This window comes from Eretmochelys imbricata, chromosome 1 (genome assembly GCF_965152235.1).
Source record: "Eretmochelys imbricata isolate rEreImb1 chromosome 1, rEreImb1.hap1, whole genome shotgun sequence".
NCBI classification, from domain to species: Eukaryota; Metazoa; Chordata; order Testudines; family Cheloniidae; genus Eretmochelys; species Eretmochelys imbricata.
The window spans coordinates 111,940,117-111,956,682 of record NC_135572.1 but is presented as its reverse complement, the minus strand read 5'-3'; the positions used below and the strand labels follow the sequence as shown (position 1 = coordinate 111,956,682).

Below are 16,566 nucleotides of genomic sequence, written 5' to 3'. Positions count from 1 at the left end.
TTTTACTTAAAATTCTTAGGAATGCCTGCTTATGAGACTAAGAAAAACCAGGACAAACAACAGTATAATTCCCTGGAACCTTATTGGCAAAAAATATTGTTAAAATATTCACTATCATTTTAAAGGATATTAATTTGCACATTGTATTGCAGAATTTCAAGAGAGCATTTTCTTGTTAATTCTTGCTTCAGTTTAACATTAAATGTCTGTTAAATATGTACAAGCCATATATATAAATCCCTTATTTAAACTAGTTTCAGAGTAACAGCCGTGTTAGTCTGTATTCGCAAAAAGAAAAGGAGTCCTTGTGGCACCTTAGAGACTAACCAATTTATTTGAGCATGAGCTTTCGTGAGCTACAGCTCACTTCATCAGATGCATACCGTGGAAACTGCAGCAGACTTTATATATACACAGAGAATATGAAACAATACCTCCTCCCACCCCACTGTCCTGCTGGTAATAGCTTATCTAAAGTGAGCATCAGGTTAGGCCATTTCCAGCACAAATCCAGGTTTTCTCACCCTCCACCCCCCCACACAAATTCACTCTCCTGCTGGTGATAGCCCATCCAAAGTGACAACTCTTTACACAATGTGCATGATAATGAAGTTAGGCCATTTCCTGCACAAATCCAGGTTCTCTCACTCCCTCACCCCCCTCCAAAAACCCACCCCCATACACACACAGACTCACTCTCCTGCTGGTAATAGCTCATCCAAACTGACCACTCTCCAAGTTTAAAACCAAGTTAAACCAGAACATCGGGGTGGGGGGGTAGGAAAAAACAAGAGGAAATAGGCTACCTTGCATAATGACTTAGCCACTCCCAGTCTCTATTTAAGCCTAAATTAATAGTATCCAATTTGCAAATGAATTCCAATTCATCAGTTTCTCGCTGGAGTCTGGATTTGAAGTTTCTTTGTTTTAAGATAGCGACCTTCATGTCTGTGATTGCGTGACCAGAGAGATTGAAGTGTTCTCCGACTGGTTTATGAATCTTATAATTCTTGACATCTGATTTGTGTCCATTTATTCTTTTACGTAGAGACTGTCCAGTTTGACCAATGTACATGGCAGAGGGGCATTGCTGGCACATGATGGCATGTATCACATTGGTGGATGTGCAGGTGAACGAGCCTCTGATAGTGTGGCTGATGTTATTAGGCCCTGTGATGGTGTCCCCTGAATAGATATGTGGGCACAATTGGCAACGGGCTTTGTTGCAAGGATAAGTTCCTGGGTTAGTGGTTCTGTTGTGTGTTATGTGGTTGTTGGTGAGTATTTGCTTCAGGTTGCGGGGCTGTCTGTAGGCAAGGACTGGCCTGTCTCCCAAGATTTGTGAGAGTGTTGGGTCATCCTTTAGGATAGGTTGTAGATCCTTAATAATGCGTTGGAGGGGTTTTAGTTGGGGGCTGAAGGTGACGGCTAGTGGAGTTCTGTTATTTTCTTTGTTAGGCCTGTCCTGTAGTAGGTAACTTCTGGGAACTCTTCTGGCTCTATCAATCTGTTTCTTTACTTCCGCAGGTGGGTATTGTAGTTGTAAGAAAGCTTGACAGAGATCTTGTAGGTGTTTGTCTCTGTCTGAGGGGTTGGAGCAAATGCGGTTGTATCGCAGAGCTTGGCTGTAGACGATGGATCGTGTGGTGTGGTCAGGGTGAAAGCTGGAGGCATGCAGGTAGGAATAGCGGTCAGTAGGTTTCCGGTATAGGGTGGTGTTTATGTGACCATTGTTTATTAGCACTGTAGTGTCCAGGAAGTGGATCTCTTGTGTGGACTGGACCAGGCTGAGGTTGGTGGTGGGATGGAAATTGTTGAAATCATGGTGGAATTCTTCAAGGGCTTCTTTTCCATGGGTCCAGATGATGAAGATGTCATCAATATAGCGCAAGTGCACATTGTGTAAAGAGTTGTCACTTTGGATGGGCTATCACCAGCAGGAGAGTGAATTTGTGTGGGGGGGTGGAGGGTGAGAAAACCTGGATTTGTGCTGGAAATGGTCTAACCTGATGCTCACTTTAGATAAGCTATTACCAGCAGGACAGTGGGGTGGGAGGAGGTATTGTTTCATATTCTCTGTGTATATATAAAGTCTGCTGCAGTTTCCACGGTATGCATCTGATGAAGTGAGCTGTAGCTCACGAAAGCTCATGCTCAAATAAATTGGTTAGTCTCTAAGGTGCCACAAGGACTCCTTTTCTTTTATTTAAACTAATATCTGAAAAAGACATAAGTCTATATAGCATTATAATAGTAACTGTAACTCTAAGCGAACAGTAATAAAATAAAGAGAGGTGCTCTTTAGTGGTAGGTTGCTATGTCACCAGCTGCATCCAGGTGGTAAATGTTGCTGATGGCTAATCCATAACAAATCTTTGCTATCTATTCAGAAATGATAAGTGCTATTACCATCAATAGAATCATGTGGTATACTCTTGTGGAGTGGGGCAAAGTCTCTGTAGCACATAATTTATTCAAATACTTTTGCAGTTTTTCTGTTTGTGAGCTATCTGTGTACAGATTTGAATTTGATGAATTTGTTCATTATTGCAAAGTGTTCAAACACTTTGCACTAACATATCACCCATCTGGTTGTGCATTATTCAATGTCTTCAAGGGTTTTACTTTTTGTTATCATGTAATCCATGTGGTATTATTTCTGCTCCCTGACTGTATGACTCAAACTTTTTAAAGTAGAGAAACGTTTGTGCTATATTCACATAGGTATTTATAAACCTATCATCTTCTAGATCAAATTTGCCCCTGTACAGAGGGCCAAGACAAAGCTTATGCAATACATAAGTTCTTCTTCAGCCCTCTACATAGAGTTTAAATGGGGCTTACATGTTACATAGGCTTTATGCTGGCCCTCTGCAGAGTAGTGAGTTTCATTTTCTGACCAAAAGTGCTACAGATTGTGAATATTAGGAAAGCAAATGCAAGTTTTTATTTTAATGAATATTTGCGATTAGGGTTTTTTTTTATAGTAGTAGTATTTACCCAGCTCTACTCTATTTTCTGTTTCTTTTCTATTTCCTCTGTGAAGATAGCTCAATTTCCTTGCTGAGTTCATCCCAAGCCCAGTTTCTTTGTGGCAAGCATCTTGAATATCATGTTTGAGTTTAACTTTGGGAAGAAGCTAGTTTTTAAATCAAGCAAACCTATTCATTTTTTTTTTAAAGCAACACTTATGGAGTCTAGCCCACGATTTTAGGAGCCAACGCTGGTGTTAAACAACTGCTTCAAGTCACATTTATAACTATAATAGCGTTGAAAATATTCATCCACATGGTTCACTCGGTTAGCTAACATTTGAATGCTTTAAAGGGTATGTTGGCTCATTCAGCGGAACAGTTAATGGGTCATTCAATTCTAACCTCTGAGTTGAAGAATTTGCATCGATTTTAAAAATGGATATTTGTCCTTATTTACAAAGAAAAACAGTATTGTAAAAAACCCTCACAAATGCATTATAAAGTATTAATGGCTGCAGCAAACAATGGCCCAATTTTAGTCTTGGCATGAATAGGTACACTCAGTAAATTACAATGGCATTGCACGTATTTTTATGTCCCCCTTTAGAGGGGAATGCTCATGAAATACCGCAATGGGCCTCTAGCGGACTGGCTCATTGACTACTGCATCTAAAGCCCATTTATGTTCTCTTTACTATGAGGGGTTTCCTTGAGTGGCGGCCTTATAGGTGAACCAAGAACAGAAATGGAGAAGGCTGCAGCCAGACCTCAGAGGGTTACATTTACAAGGCCTGAATTTGGCCCTATGACTTCCCTCCGAGGGAGTATCATCACAGTCTCAGTTCCAGAATGATAAATGGCATTAAAAGACCACAAGGAATTCCTTTTCATTTCATCCAAACTTCTGTTATTGATTCCAACAGTGAAAGCTAAATTAGTCACCTTTACATTTTCCTATTCCTTTAGATAATGCGCTAGGTAACTAAACATCACCTCCACCTGTGCGGTAATCTGTAGTAAGTAGAGGGAAGTTTAGGTTAGGGTGCAACTACTGGCATGACTGTGTTGATTTATCAGAGGGAAAAATCAGTAAGGGTAGCAGATACATTGTTCCTGTGACCATCTAGGTACACCATGCTTGTGTGACGTGACCCTTAAAGGAGTGAGGTTTCTTCCTAGGAATTTCCAAAACTTTAGTGGAGATGAGTATCAAGAGATTTATATCTATTTCAGTACTTTTAAAGAACGCTTCCCTGTTGTATCTAGATGCCATAAAGGAATGCTTCAAGTACAATAATATGGGGTTCATTTGTATTTAATCTCAAACTAATTAGTTTAAGTACAAAGTATTAATTTAGTGCAATGACTGAAGGTTACAATGTATTATGTTGAGATGTGTTCCTTAAGAAACTGAAAAAAGTTAATTTTTCTACACAGAAAAGACCTGATCTAACAAGTCAGTCATTTTTACTGACTTGATCCTGAACTCATCTTCAATGTGTTTTTTTTAACCATGAGCTTAATAAAACTCTACTTTACTTTTCACCATACCTGTGGTTCATTGGGAGCTGATGGAAAAAAAAGGGAACTGATTCAAGAGTAAACAATTCCTCCTACCCACCCCCCCCCACCCCCAGCTGAAAATAAAATAAATCAAATTAATGTCTACCCTTTTGGTTCCTCTGCTACTCACTCAAATTAAAATGAAAAGGATTTAATAACAATAGCCATGTGAAAATCTCCCACATCTTTTGTAGTAATACATTGGTCTATAACTAGTATGTTGGGCTTCTAATTCAAGCAGTCATCAGCACTGGGTGAGACACAAGAACATGCAGTAAAATACACTGTATATAAGATACATACCCTTTCCAGAAAACACCTTCCCACCAGCTCTGGGTATTCTATGTAATTTTCTAGTTCTTTCAAGAATATTCTACAAAGAAGATAACTTTGTTAGGTCATATGACAAAATATCCTAAATAAAAAACAGTTGTAATAACTTAGACTTCCTTAGATTTTTTCCATAGAATTCATTTTCTAAACTTTAGGAAACATGAGAGCTGTAACATTGTACAGGTTTAACCTCTCTATTCCAGCACTCCCTGGTCTGGCAACATCCAGGTCCAGCATAGGTGCCAACTCCGTGGGAGATCTGGGGCTGGAGCACCCCCCAGGGAAAAATTAGTGTGTGTGGAGCATCCACTGGCGAAAAGCACCCCCTCTGTTTCCCTCCCCCCGTGTCGCGCTTTCCATCTCCTCTTCCTCCCTCCCAGCACTTCCGGAGCACTGCGAACAGCTGATTCACAGCGTTCAAGCTCCAGGAGGGAGGGGGAGAACCTGGGGCCAGTGGCTGGGACAGCCATTTGAGCCCCCAGGCAGGGGGCTGGCATCCAGGACCCTAGGTGGCAGCGGGGCCATCAGGCGGGGGGCCATGCTGGGCACAAAGCCTGGGGGTGCTGCAGCACCCCCACAGCCCTACTTCTCCCACCTATAGAGACCTGCTGGCACTCTGCCTTGACCTCCCGTGGTTCAGCAAATTCTCTGGTTCAGTACCAGTCAGGTGCCAGGGTGCCAAACTAGAGAGGTTCAACCTGTACTAAAAAACTAAACACACCCACCCAAATCATTATTTGAAAGGGACACCAATTAAAAAATTACATTTCTGAATCTTTTGTTTAACCTCTTCTTGTTAGAAATGGTGCAGAAGATTACTATAACTGAACAGGATTGGAGAAAAATGTTTTCCTGTTTGTTTACTTCGTGCATCTGGAAGCATTTTGTGTTATTTCCTCTAGATAGTTTCACATTTTGTTTGTGTGGGCTTTTCACCCAAAAAGAGTGAGAAAAACATTTAAAGAAATAGAAAAATGTGACTGTAAAACCACATACACTGGCCCACGGGCAAGTACAGTATGTGAAACTACTTTTAACTTAAAAAAAATCTAACTGCATCACACGTTGGCAATTTTCCCTTAAAAATCGTTCCCCAAATCCTACATGATGGTATAAGGAATGTAACAATTGTCTTTTATACTTAACTTTTTGAAATTATACTTTTATCTTTCCTATCCGTTCCAATTCTGCCCAAGGGGAGGAAGATCTGCTAAACAGTAACCATTAATTCAAATTCCTGTGAAAGGTCAACTTACATAACAGTGTGTAAATTCAGCAGCCATCACCATACAGAAGAGTACCAAGGGTGGGACAAAATGGTTAGTGGCTGACGCAAGAAGTTAATACTTAGTGGCAGGAAACTCCCCGCCCCATATTCAGGGATCGGTCATGTTATTATGGAGTGACGACAGTAACTTTGTAATGGTTGTAAGACAGTTTCTATAATACTGTATTTGAAACTTTTCAGGAGTAGCAGCCGTGTTAGTCTGTATTCGCAAAAAGAAAAGGAGTACTTGTGGCACCTTAGAGACTAACCAATTTATTTGAGCATAAGCTTTCGTGAGCTACAGCCCACTTCATCGGCTGTAGCTCACGAAAGCTTATGATCAAATAAACTGGTTAGTCTTTAAGGTGCCACAAGTACTCCTTTTCTTTTTGTATTTGAAACTGTTTAACTTCCTCCATTAATTGGGTGAGTGAAAGGACAGACTGCACACAGAAAAACATTGGTTGTTTTATGCTTTTTGCAGATATTAGATAGCTTCACACAACTCTATGCAAGTTTCCTTGTCTCCCTTAGGTACTTTGCCTTCTTTCTCCTATGCAATATGGATTTAAATCCATCAGATACTGAGGAAGGACCATCAGGGTCCTTTAATATGATTAAAAAAAACTACGAGACCCCTCCCTCCCCCAAGCAGTACTATGTAAAATGGTATAACATACAACTGAAAACATTCATTCTCTTACCCTTTACCCATCCACTCAAGGCTTTTTTGATTGAACACAAACACTAACCTGTTATGAAAATGATAAATTTCTTCCATATTCCCAAACAAAATATCCTTCTTATTTAGGAGCCCTGGTGAAACGAGATGCATCATTAAAGGGTTCTCCATCTCTGCCGCATAACCCTGTGACATGGAGAGAGGCAGATTAATTAGTTCCAACACCTGTCTCCCTTCCACAAATAAGTCTACTAGCAGCTGATAAACAGCACAGAAGATTTCTGCTTCAAGTATGCAATGTTAACACTTGCAACATTGCTCTTCTCTTGCTGCCATCAAAATGAATGCTCAGAGGGATTGTACACATACATTCATAAATCTCTAAAGAGTTAATTTGAAGAATTACTGAATGTTCTTGTTAAATAAGAATGCAGTGAAGTTTACACAATCACCGCATTCAAGGCAAAGCTAGCATATTTCCACATCATTTATTCCTATGTAATTTGCAAGAGTTTTTGGTAAGTCTTTATACATTTCAACTGATAGTTTCAAAGCTAGCGATAGTGTCTATGCAATCTTAAACACCGATATTTCAGATTACTGTTCTTACTCATCCACATTTATAATGCTACCGCAGGTAACAAAAATCATTGCAGATCCTGTCTGTTAGCATTTTAACACATCAAGAAATGCATGCAAAGTTGTTTTAAGTCTGACTTTCAAATGTAGACATTATCCACTGGGCCTGATGAGCCAGATTCTCTGGTCTGATCACCTAGCATAGGTCAGGAGGGGAGAATGCAAACATGGCTTTAGACCATCACTGCTATTCCTTAAGCCCTGGGGATACTGGGGCAGTCTGCCCAAAAGTGATTTCCAGATAGATAATACATAGGGCAAACAATTTTTTTTTGTATTGTACATTTGCTAGAATTTATTAATTTAAGGATAAACTACTGCAGGTGTCAGCTCCTCAGATGAGTAGCTCCACCAGCAGATATATGGATAAATAGACTTACCTCAAGAACACACAGAAGTTCTTCCACATATGCTCGTTCAGTTTCAATAAGTTCATTAATTACATGGCTGTTAACAGAGAGATAATTAAGAAAGGCCTGTTAATTTCCCAGACTAATGAATCTCCATTTAAAATTTATTAGCCTATTTTACATACACAAAAATAATTAATGCTGAATATAAATATAATACGTATATTTGCATACCCATATTTTATGTCAAACTGTCTTTCCTAAAAATAGAGGGGTGGTGGATGCCGTTTAAATCAGAAGATTATATACTGATGCAGCAGATTGTGACATCAAATGCTCTAAGCCTGGGTTCTACTTCATTTGCAAGTGCTGCAGGAGCTGGAGGTTAGAGCTGCAATATGTTACTGAAGATAGATTTTTACATTTTAAATTCAGTTGGTCATTTGATATTCGAGCCATTTTATGCATCAGTATTTATGGCATATGTCAAGGTTCCTTCCCCACTCTGAACTCTAGGGTACAGATGTGGGGACCCGCATGAAAGACCCCCTAAGCTTATTCTTATCAGCTTAGGTTAAAAACTTCCCCAAGGTACAAACTTTGCCTTGTCCTTGAAAAGTATGCTGCCACCACCAAGTGTTTAAATAAAGAACAGGGAAAGAGATCACTTGGAGATGTCTTCCCCCAGAATATCCCTGCAAGCCCTACACCCCCTTTCCTGGGGAAGGCTTGATAAGAATCCTCACCAATTGGTACAGGTCAACACAGACCCAAACCCTTGGATTTTAAGAACAATGAAAAATCAATCAGGTTCTTAAAAGAAGAATTTTAATTAAAGAAAAGGTAAAAGAATCACCTCTGTAAAATCAGGATGGTAAATACCTTACAGGGTAATCAGATTCAAAACATAGAGAATCCCTCTAGGCAAAACCTTAAGTTACAAAAAGACACAAAAACGGGAATATACATTCCCTCCAGCACAGCTTATTTTACCAGTCATTAAACAAAAGAAAATCTAACGCATTTTCTAGCTAGATTACTTACTAACTTAACAGGAGTTGGAAGGCTTGCATTTCTGATCTGTTCCCAGCAAAAGCATCACACAGACAGACAGACCCTTTGTTCTCCCCCTCCAGATTTGAAAGTATCCTGTCCCCTCATTGGTCATTTTGGGTCAGGTGCCAGCGAGGTTACCTAAGCTTCTTAAGCCTTTACAGGTGAAAGGGTTTTACCTCTGGCCGGGAGGAATTTTATAGCACTGTATACAGAAAGGTGGTTACCGTTCTCTTTATATTTATGACAGCATATAATGAAGAAATGTCCTGCCATATGTCTGTCACACTTGTTTTCCACAGTTAACATGGATTTTTTTTCCTCACTACGCTTTTGGGTGGGGGAAATTTCACATGCTCATGAACACATGAAAGTAACAGTGATGGTTACAGTCAGCAATAGTGAAGGGTTTTTCAGATAGGTGAGCCAATATACTTCAGTCTGCAAACCCTGCTATGCCAATCCCAGATCTGTCCTGGACCAAAATTACTAATTTTGGAATTCATATGGTGGTTCTGTGATGTGGACAAAGGAATACTAGGGACTTCCTTGAGATTTCCCTAACAGAGTTTAAGGCCAGAAGGGACTAACAGATCGTATAGTCCGACCTTCTGTATATCACGGGCCACTAACATCACACCCAACAACCAAAACTAGAACAAAGCACCACAGCCCGTAGGAGACCAAACCATTAGGTCCTACAGGCAGAAAATGTGAAGAAATTATTTCGTGATCCCACATATGCTCAGCATGTGAGCAAGGACTAGCTAGTAAGCCCCTGAGAGAATTCTCAGTACCACCTCAAAGCACCGGCCCACCCAATCCAGTGTCCCATCTCCAGCAGTGGCCACCTCTAATGCTTCAGAGGAAGGAGAAAAAACCCCAACCAGGATACACTGGGGCAAGGGGAACCTTTCCTGACCCCTGCAGGAGACTAGCTGAAATCTTGAAGAATTAGATTTTAGCAACAAACAACATGAATTGGAAGTGACCCCCAGGTCTGCTGAACCCTGACCTCTAGTGCCACTAGCAACCCCATCACACAGTCCCACTCATAAATTTGTCAATCTCACTCCTAAAACTGATTAAGTTGTTTGCTGCCCACAACTCCTATCAGGAGGCTGTTCAGAAACACTCCTCATGCTTAGAAACCTTCTTCTAATTTCCAGCCTAAATGTATTGATGGCCAGTTTATACGCATTTTCCCTTTTGCCAACATTGTCCTTCAGCTTAAACACAGATCAACCAACCACACAAATTTCAGGTAAAATGATCTAAACAATTTTGAAGTATGGTGACCAAAACCTTTGGTAGTTTATTTAAGGCCAGATAGGTATTAGAGGTTTGAATAGTTATCTGAACTGAATCCTTAAAATCCCCTTTCACTAATGCATTTATCATGGAAAGTTGGCCTGGAGGATGTGAAATTAGGTACATGGTCCAAACAGAATACAATCTGTAGACTAAAAATGGGAAAATATTGTTCAATGTATACCACAGAGCACAAGTGATTCACTTCCACTAGTTTAGAGTAGCTTCCATGATAAGTACACCTCAAAGTTTGGAGGCTTGATTCAGAGAAACATATGAAAGCTCAGACCCTTCTCTGAACTGTAACCAAATGTAAAACTAAACAGTTTTCTTAAGATTCACTTTTCAAAAGTTACAGCTTCGTCTTAATATCTGCGGATCTAATCTGGTCACAAACAAGGGGATACTTAGAAAATCCCAGCAAGTTGCAGTCTTGTGCCAGTGGAGAAGACGACGACTACAATGGTGGGATCATGCTCCATGTGCAGTAGAAGGTATGCTTTTACAGAAGGTTTATACAGCTGGTTGAAGGAAGCAGAGGACAAAACCAACCACGAATGAGGCTGGAAGATGCAATTTTGAGGAGTTTAAGAAACCTAAATCCCCCCATATCACTCTTGCTGAAGGAAGATGATTTGTAAGGGACGATGCAAGATGGAAGTCCATTTTACGCACCATCATGGCTACATCATAGCCACATGAATCTGCTGAACCAAATGGTAATGGTAGACCTTGATCAGTCCATCAGAATAACATGCTGGCTGTTGTATACGAAGCTGTACCCACCTTCGTAACACAGCTAGGTTTTCTTCATCATCCATCACAGATCCACCTCTGCTTTGACGGATTTCACTCATTTCACTCTGGAACACAATATGAAAAAGTATGTCAGAAGGAAAATAGGAAAATGTACTTCCCAGTCTATTTGCTATACCATTGACATACAGACTGTCCCTTTATCTACAAGAAAGGCTGCAACTATTAACAATGAAGTAACCTATGAGGCAAATTCAAGGGCAAAAGAATGAAAGTTCATCAGATGATCTTGGGGAACATCAGAACATTTGGATAAATGGGGTGTCCCACAAAAGAGGAAGCCAGCCCACCAGCTTAGAAAGGTTCTGCTTTTGCTTTTCTTTCCAGCAAAAAGGATCTCAGGGCAATTGTACAACCCTAGAGGACAAAATGGAACTCTGTTTTAACAAAACCTTGTTACCAGAGCTCTTGTCTGGGGCTCTCTGTATTTCTTTGAGTTCTGTGACTTCACAAAGCATTATGACTTTCTCTAGCTCTCTGTGCGCGTGCATGCATGCATGCTGGAGAGAATGATCAAGATGAAACAACAAATTCAGAATTACTTTTAGTCTTCTGTAGTTCATTCTCCGGAGCATGTTATCTTCTGTGTTGGACACATAGTTCGAGCCTCTTCGAAGACCTGGTTTAGAATCAAACAGCAGCTGTTAATCTAGAACAGGTTTGACACAGGTCATTTGTATAACCACAGACAACAGCTTAAATTCTCTTCAAGTTCATTGGCATAGTGCAGGAACCTGATTTAATAGCTTTTTGCAGCAATTTACCTGGAGACACAGAAGGAGATTTTACAAAGACTTCAGGTCTTGGTGCCACTGGCTGAACTGGACGCGTCTGCTTAGCTGCCAGTTTTTTAAGGCTCACTTGTCTCTTTTGAAACATTTCTTCCATGCTTTCCTGCTTTTGAAAAACTTTTTGCACGTGTTCCTGTAGAAATAGCATAAAATTATCACAATTCTGAATAAACCTACAAGTCATGCTGTCATTTACGGTACAATAACCTCCAATATGTGAAGCTTTTATACAGCATATAAAAAGGAGCATGTAGAAATAATGTTCTAAACTTTAAAAAGAAAAATTCTTCCTTCATTCTAACTAAAATATAATTTATAATGCCAGACTGAGACATTTAGGCCATGTCTACACTACGAAATTAGGTCGAATTTATAGAATTCAGTTTTGTAGAAAGCGTTTTTATACAGTCAATTGTGTGTGTCCCCACACAAATGCTCTAAGTGCATTTAGTCAGCGGAGTGCATCCACAGTACCGAGGCAACCGTCGATTTCCGGAGCTTTGCACTGTGGGTAGCTATCCCACAGTTCCCGCAGTCTCTGCTGCCCATTTGAATTCTGGGTAGAAATCCCAATGCCTGATGGGGCTAAAACATTGTTGCAGGTGGTTCTGGGTACATATAATCAGGCCCCCCTTCCTTCCCTCCCTCCCTCCGTGAAAGCAACAGCTGACAATTGTTTTGTGCCTTTTTTCCCCGAGTTACCCGAGCAGACGCCATACCATGGCAAGCATGAAGCCGCTCAGCTCACCGTCATATGTCTCCTGGGTGTTGGCAGATGCGGTACTGCATTGCTGCACAGCAGCGCCTCATTGTCTTTTGGCAGCAGACAGTGCAGTGTGACTGGTAGCTATCGTCAACGTACTCCAGGGTGCTCTTTTAACTGACCTCGGTGAGGTCAGGGGCGCCTGGGCAAACATGGGAGTGACTCAGCCAGGTCATTACCCTTTTAAGTTTTGTCTCATGGCGATTCAGTCCTGCCGATAGTCCTACTGCACCATCTTTTAATGAGCAGCCAGGAGATGACGATGGCCAGTAGTCGTACTGCACAGTCTGCTCCCAGCAAGATGTATAAAGATAGATGAAGTGGATCAAAACAAGAAATAGACCAGATTTATTTTGTATTCATTTTCTCTTCCCTCCCTCTGTGAAATCAACGGCCTGATAAACCAAGCATTTTGAGTTCTATCCTTGAGGGGGCCATTCTGTTTCTCCTTGATGCAAAACCACCCCCTTTGTTGATTTTAATTCCCTGTAAGCCATGTGGTCAGTTGCCCCTCCCTCCGTCAGAGCAACAGAAGACAATCGTTTTGCGCCCTTTCCCCTGGATTGCCTGAGCAGATGCCATAGCACAGCAAGCATGGAGCCCGTTCAACTCACCGCAGCAGTTATGACCATTGTAAACACCTCGTGCATTATAGTGCAGTTTATGCAGAACCAGCACCTGAGAAACCAGGCGAGGAGACGATGGCAGTGCGGTGATGAGGATATGAACGCAGATTTCTCTAAAACCATGGTCCCCAGCAATTTGGAGATCATGGTGTTAATGGGGCAGGCTCATGCCATGGAATGCCGACTTTGGGCCCGGGAAACAAGCACAGAGTGCTGGGACCACATAGTGTTGCGGGTTTGGGAGGATTCCCAGTGGCTCTGAAACTTTCGCATGCATAAAGGCACTTTTATGGAACTTTGTGACTTGCTTTCCCCTGCTCTGAAGTGCAAGAATACCAAGATGAGAGCAGACCCCACAGTTCACAAGCGAGTAGCAATAGCCCTGTGGAAGCTTGCAATGCCAGACAGCTACTGGTAAGTCAGGAATCAATTTGGAGTGGGCAAATCTACTGTGGGGTTTGCTGTGATGCAAGGAGCCAAAACAATCATTGAGCTGCTGCTATCAAAGGTAGCGACTCTGGGAAATGTGCAGGTCATACTAGACGGCTTTTCTGCAATGGGGTTCCCTAACTGTGGTGGGACTACAGATGGAATGCATATCCCTATCTTGGGACCGGACCACCCGGGCAGCCAGTACATAAACCGCAAGGGGTACTTTTCAATGGTGCTGCAAGCACTGGTGGATCACAAGGGACGTTTCATCAACATGGGATGGCCAGGAAAGGTTCATGACGCTCACGTCTTCAGGAACTCTGGTCTGTTTAAATGGCTGCAGGAAGGGATTTATTTCCCAGACCAGAAAATAACCACTGGGGATGCTGAAATGCCTATAGTTATCCTTGGGGACCCAGCCTACCCCTTAATGCCCTGGCTCATGAAGCTGTACACAGGCACCCCAGGCAGTAGTCAGGAGCTGTTCAACTATCAGCTGAGCAAGTGCAGAATGGTGGTAGAGTGTCCATTTGGACGTTTAAAGGGTCGCTGGCGCAGTTTACTGACTCGGTCAGACATCAGCGTAACCAATATTCCCATTGTTACTGCTGCTTGTTCTGTGCTCCACAATCTCTGTGAGAGTAAGGGGGAGATGTTTACGGTGGGGTGGGAGGCAAATCACCTGACCACTGAATACACGCAGCCAGACACCAGGGCAGTTAGAAGAGCACAGCAGGAAGCGCTGCACATCAGAGAAGCTTTGAAAACCAGTTTCATGACTGGCCAGGGTACTGTGTGATACTTCTGTTTGTTTCTCCTTGATAAAAACCCGCCCCCTTGGTTGCCTCTAAATTCCCTGTAAGCCACCCGCCCTCCCCGTTTTGATCACAGCTTGCTTGCAAAGGAAATAAAGTCACTATCATTTTAAAAACAAGTATTCTTTATTAATTAATTATAAAAATACGGAGAAAACTCACAAGGTAACCCGGGTGGGGTGCGGGAGAAGGGTAGGAGGGAAGGAAAAGGCCACTTTAGAACTTCTTGAATGACAGCTTTCTGTTGCTTGGGCTGTCCACTGGGGTGGAGTGGTTGGGTGCTCGGAGCCTCCCGCCCTGCGTTCTTGGGCGTCTGGGTGACGAGGCTATGGAACTTGGGGAGGAGGGAGGGCGGTTAAACAGGGGCTGCAGCGGCAGTCTGTGATCCTGCTGCCCTTCATGAACCTCCACCAGACGCCGGAGGATGTTCATTTGAGCCCGCAGTAGCCCCAGCGTTGCCTCATGCCTCCTCTGATCTTCCTGCCGCCACCTCTCCTCACGTTCATCGGCCACTTTCCTATACTCCATTATTGTGTCCCTCCACACATTCTGCTGAGCTTTGTCAGTGCCGGATGACTGCATGAGCTCAGATAAGATTTCATCGCGCGTGCGTTTTTTTCGCCGCCTTATCTGAGATAGCCTTTGGGACGGAGGAGGGAGACTTGAAACATTTGCAGCTGCTGGATGGAAAAAAGGGAGTGAAGTATTTTAAAGGATACATTTTACAGAACAATGGCTATACTCTTTCACGGTGAACAACACTATTCACATTACATAGCCCATGGGATTTTGGTACAAGGTCGCATTTTGCATCTTCTATTGAGTGCCTGTGGCTTTGGTGCTAGAGATCACACACGCAGGGCCGAGCAACAGAATTCGGCTTGCAGGTGGCCATGGTAAGCCATAGGTCTTTCGGCTTCTGCAAACTTCATAACAGCAGCCCCCTCCTTTCCCATACCAAGCAAAGCATGTTGAGTTGGCCATTTAGTGCTGTGGTTTTCCTGTTAAACTGCAGCAGCAGAAATCAAACTAACCCTGCCCTGCATCCAATTCTCTGGGATGATCGCTTTATCCCTCCCCCCACCGCTGGCTGGTATCAGGGAAGATCCCTGCTAGCCAAACACTAACAGCTCAGCGCCAATCCCCACCACCACCACGTGGCTAACTGCAGGGAGGATTTCTTTTCAGGCACAGGCAAACAGCCCAGTAGGAACAGCCATCTTTGAATGTCCCCTTAATTAAATTCCCCTATTTCAACCAGGTTACCATGAACGATATCACTCTCCAGAGGATAACCCAGAGAGATAAAGAAGGGATGTTGCTTGAATGCCAGCAAACACCGGGACCATACGCTGCCAGGCTTTGTCATGCAATGATACCAGATTACTTACTACTAGCATGGTGTGGTAAAGTGTCCTACCATGCAGGACGGAATAAGGCTGCTCTCCCAGAAACCTTCTGCAAAGGCTTTTAGAGTACCTCCAGGAGAGCTTCACTGAGATGTCCCTGGAGGATTTCTGCTCCATCCCCAGAAAAGTTAACAGACTTTTCCAGTAGCTGTACTGGCCACGAATGCATCCCAAGTCCTCAGGGCTACTTAATCATTAAAAAACACTTGCTTTTATAATGTGTATTATATTTACAAAGGTACACTCACCAGAGGTCCCTTTTCCGGCTTCATTCGGTTGGGAGGGTATTTCAGTCAGGGTGAGAAAAAGATCCTGGCTGTTGGGAAGAATGGTGTGCTGTGTGCTCTCCTCAAGCTTGTCCTCCTCTTCATCTTCCCCATCCGCAAAATCCTCAGGCATGGTGGAGAGTACCCCATCATCGGAGTCCACGGACAGGGGTGGGGTAGTAGTGGCAGCCCCCCCTAGAATTGCATGCTGCTCAGCGTAGAAGCAGAATGTTGGGTCTCTGTCCCAGAACGTCCGTTTGATTCTTTGGTTTTCTGGTACGCTTATCTGAGCTCCTTAAGTTTCACGCGGCACTGTGTTGCGTCCCTACTGTAGCCTCTGTCCTTCATGGCCTCAGAGATTTTTTTGAAATGTTTTGGCATTTCGTCTTTTGGAACGTAGTTCCGATAGCACGGATTCCTCTCCCCATACAGCGATCAGATCCAGTACCTCCCGTTCGGTCCATGCTGGAGCTCT

The 16,566-nt window shown here is 42.6% G+C and overlaps 1 protein-coding gene across 3 annotated transcripts in view; it reads right to left on the bottom strand.

Moving 5' to 3' along the window:
• The window catches only part of MCF2L (MCF.2 cell line derived transforming sequence like), a 115,726-nt gene that overhangs the window by 15,727 nt on the left and 83,433 nt on the right, over positions 1-16,566 (bottom strand). For all 3 annotated transcript variants that reach the window (XM_077807074.1, XM_077807076.1, XM_077807075.1), the window contains exons 12-17: positions 11,754-11,913; positions 11,532-11,608; positions 10,960-11,036; positions 7,840-7,906; positions 6,891-7,006; positions 4,842-4,911 (exon numbers count right to left, since the gene is read on the bottom strand). In XM_077807074.1, the coding sequence (XP_077663200.1) occupies positions 4,842-4,911; positions 6,891-7,006; positions 7,840-7,906; positions 10,960-11,036; positions 11,532-11,608; positions 11,754-11,913 (567 nt within the window). The remainder of the gene's footprint in view (positions 1-4,841; positions 4,912-6,890; positions 7,007-7,839; positions 7,907-10,959; positions 11,037-11,531; positions 11,609-11,753; positions 11,914-16,566) is intronic.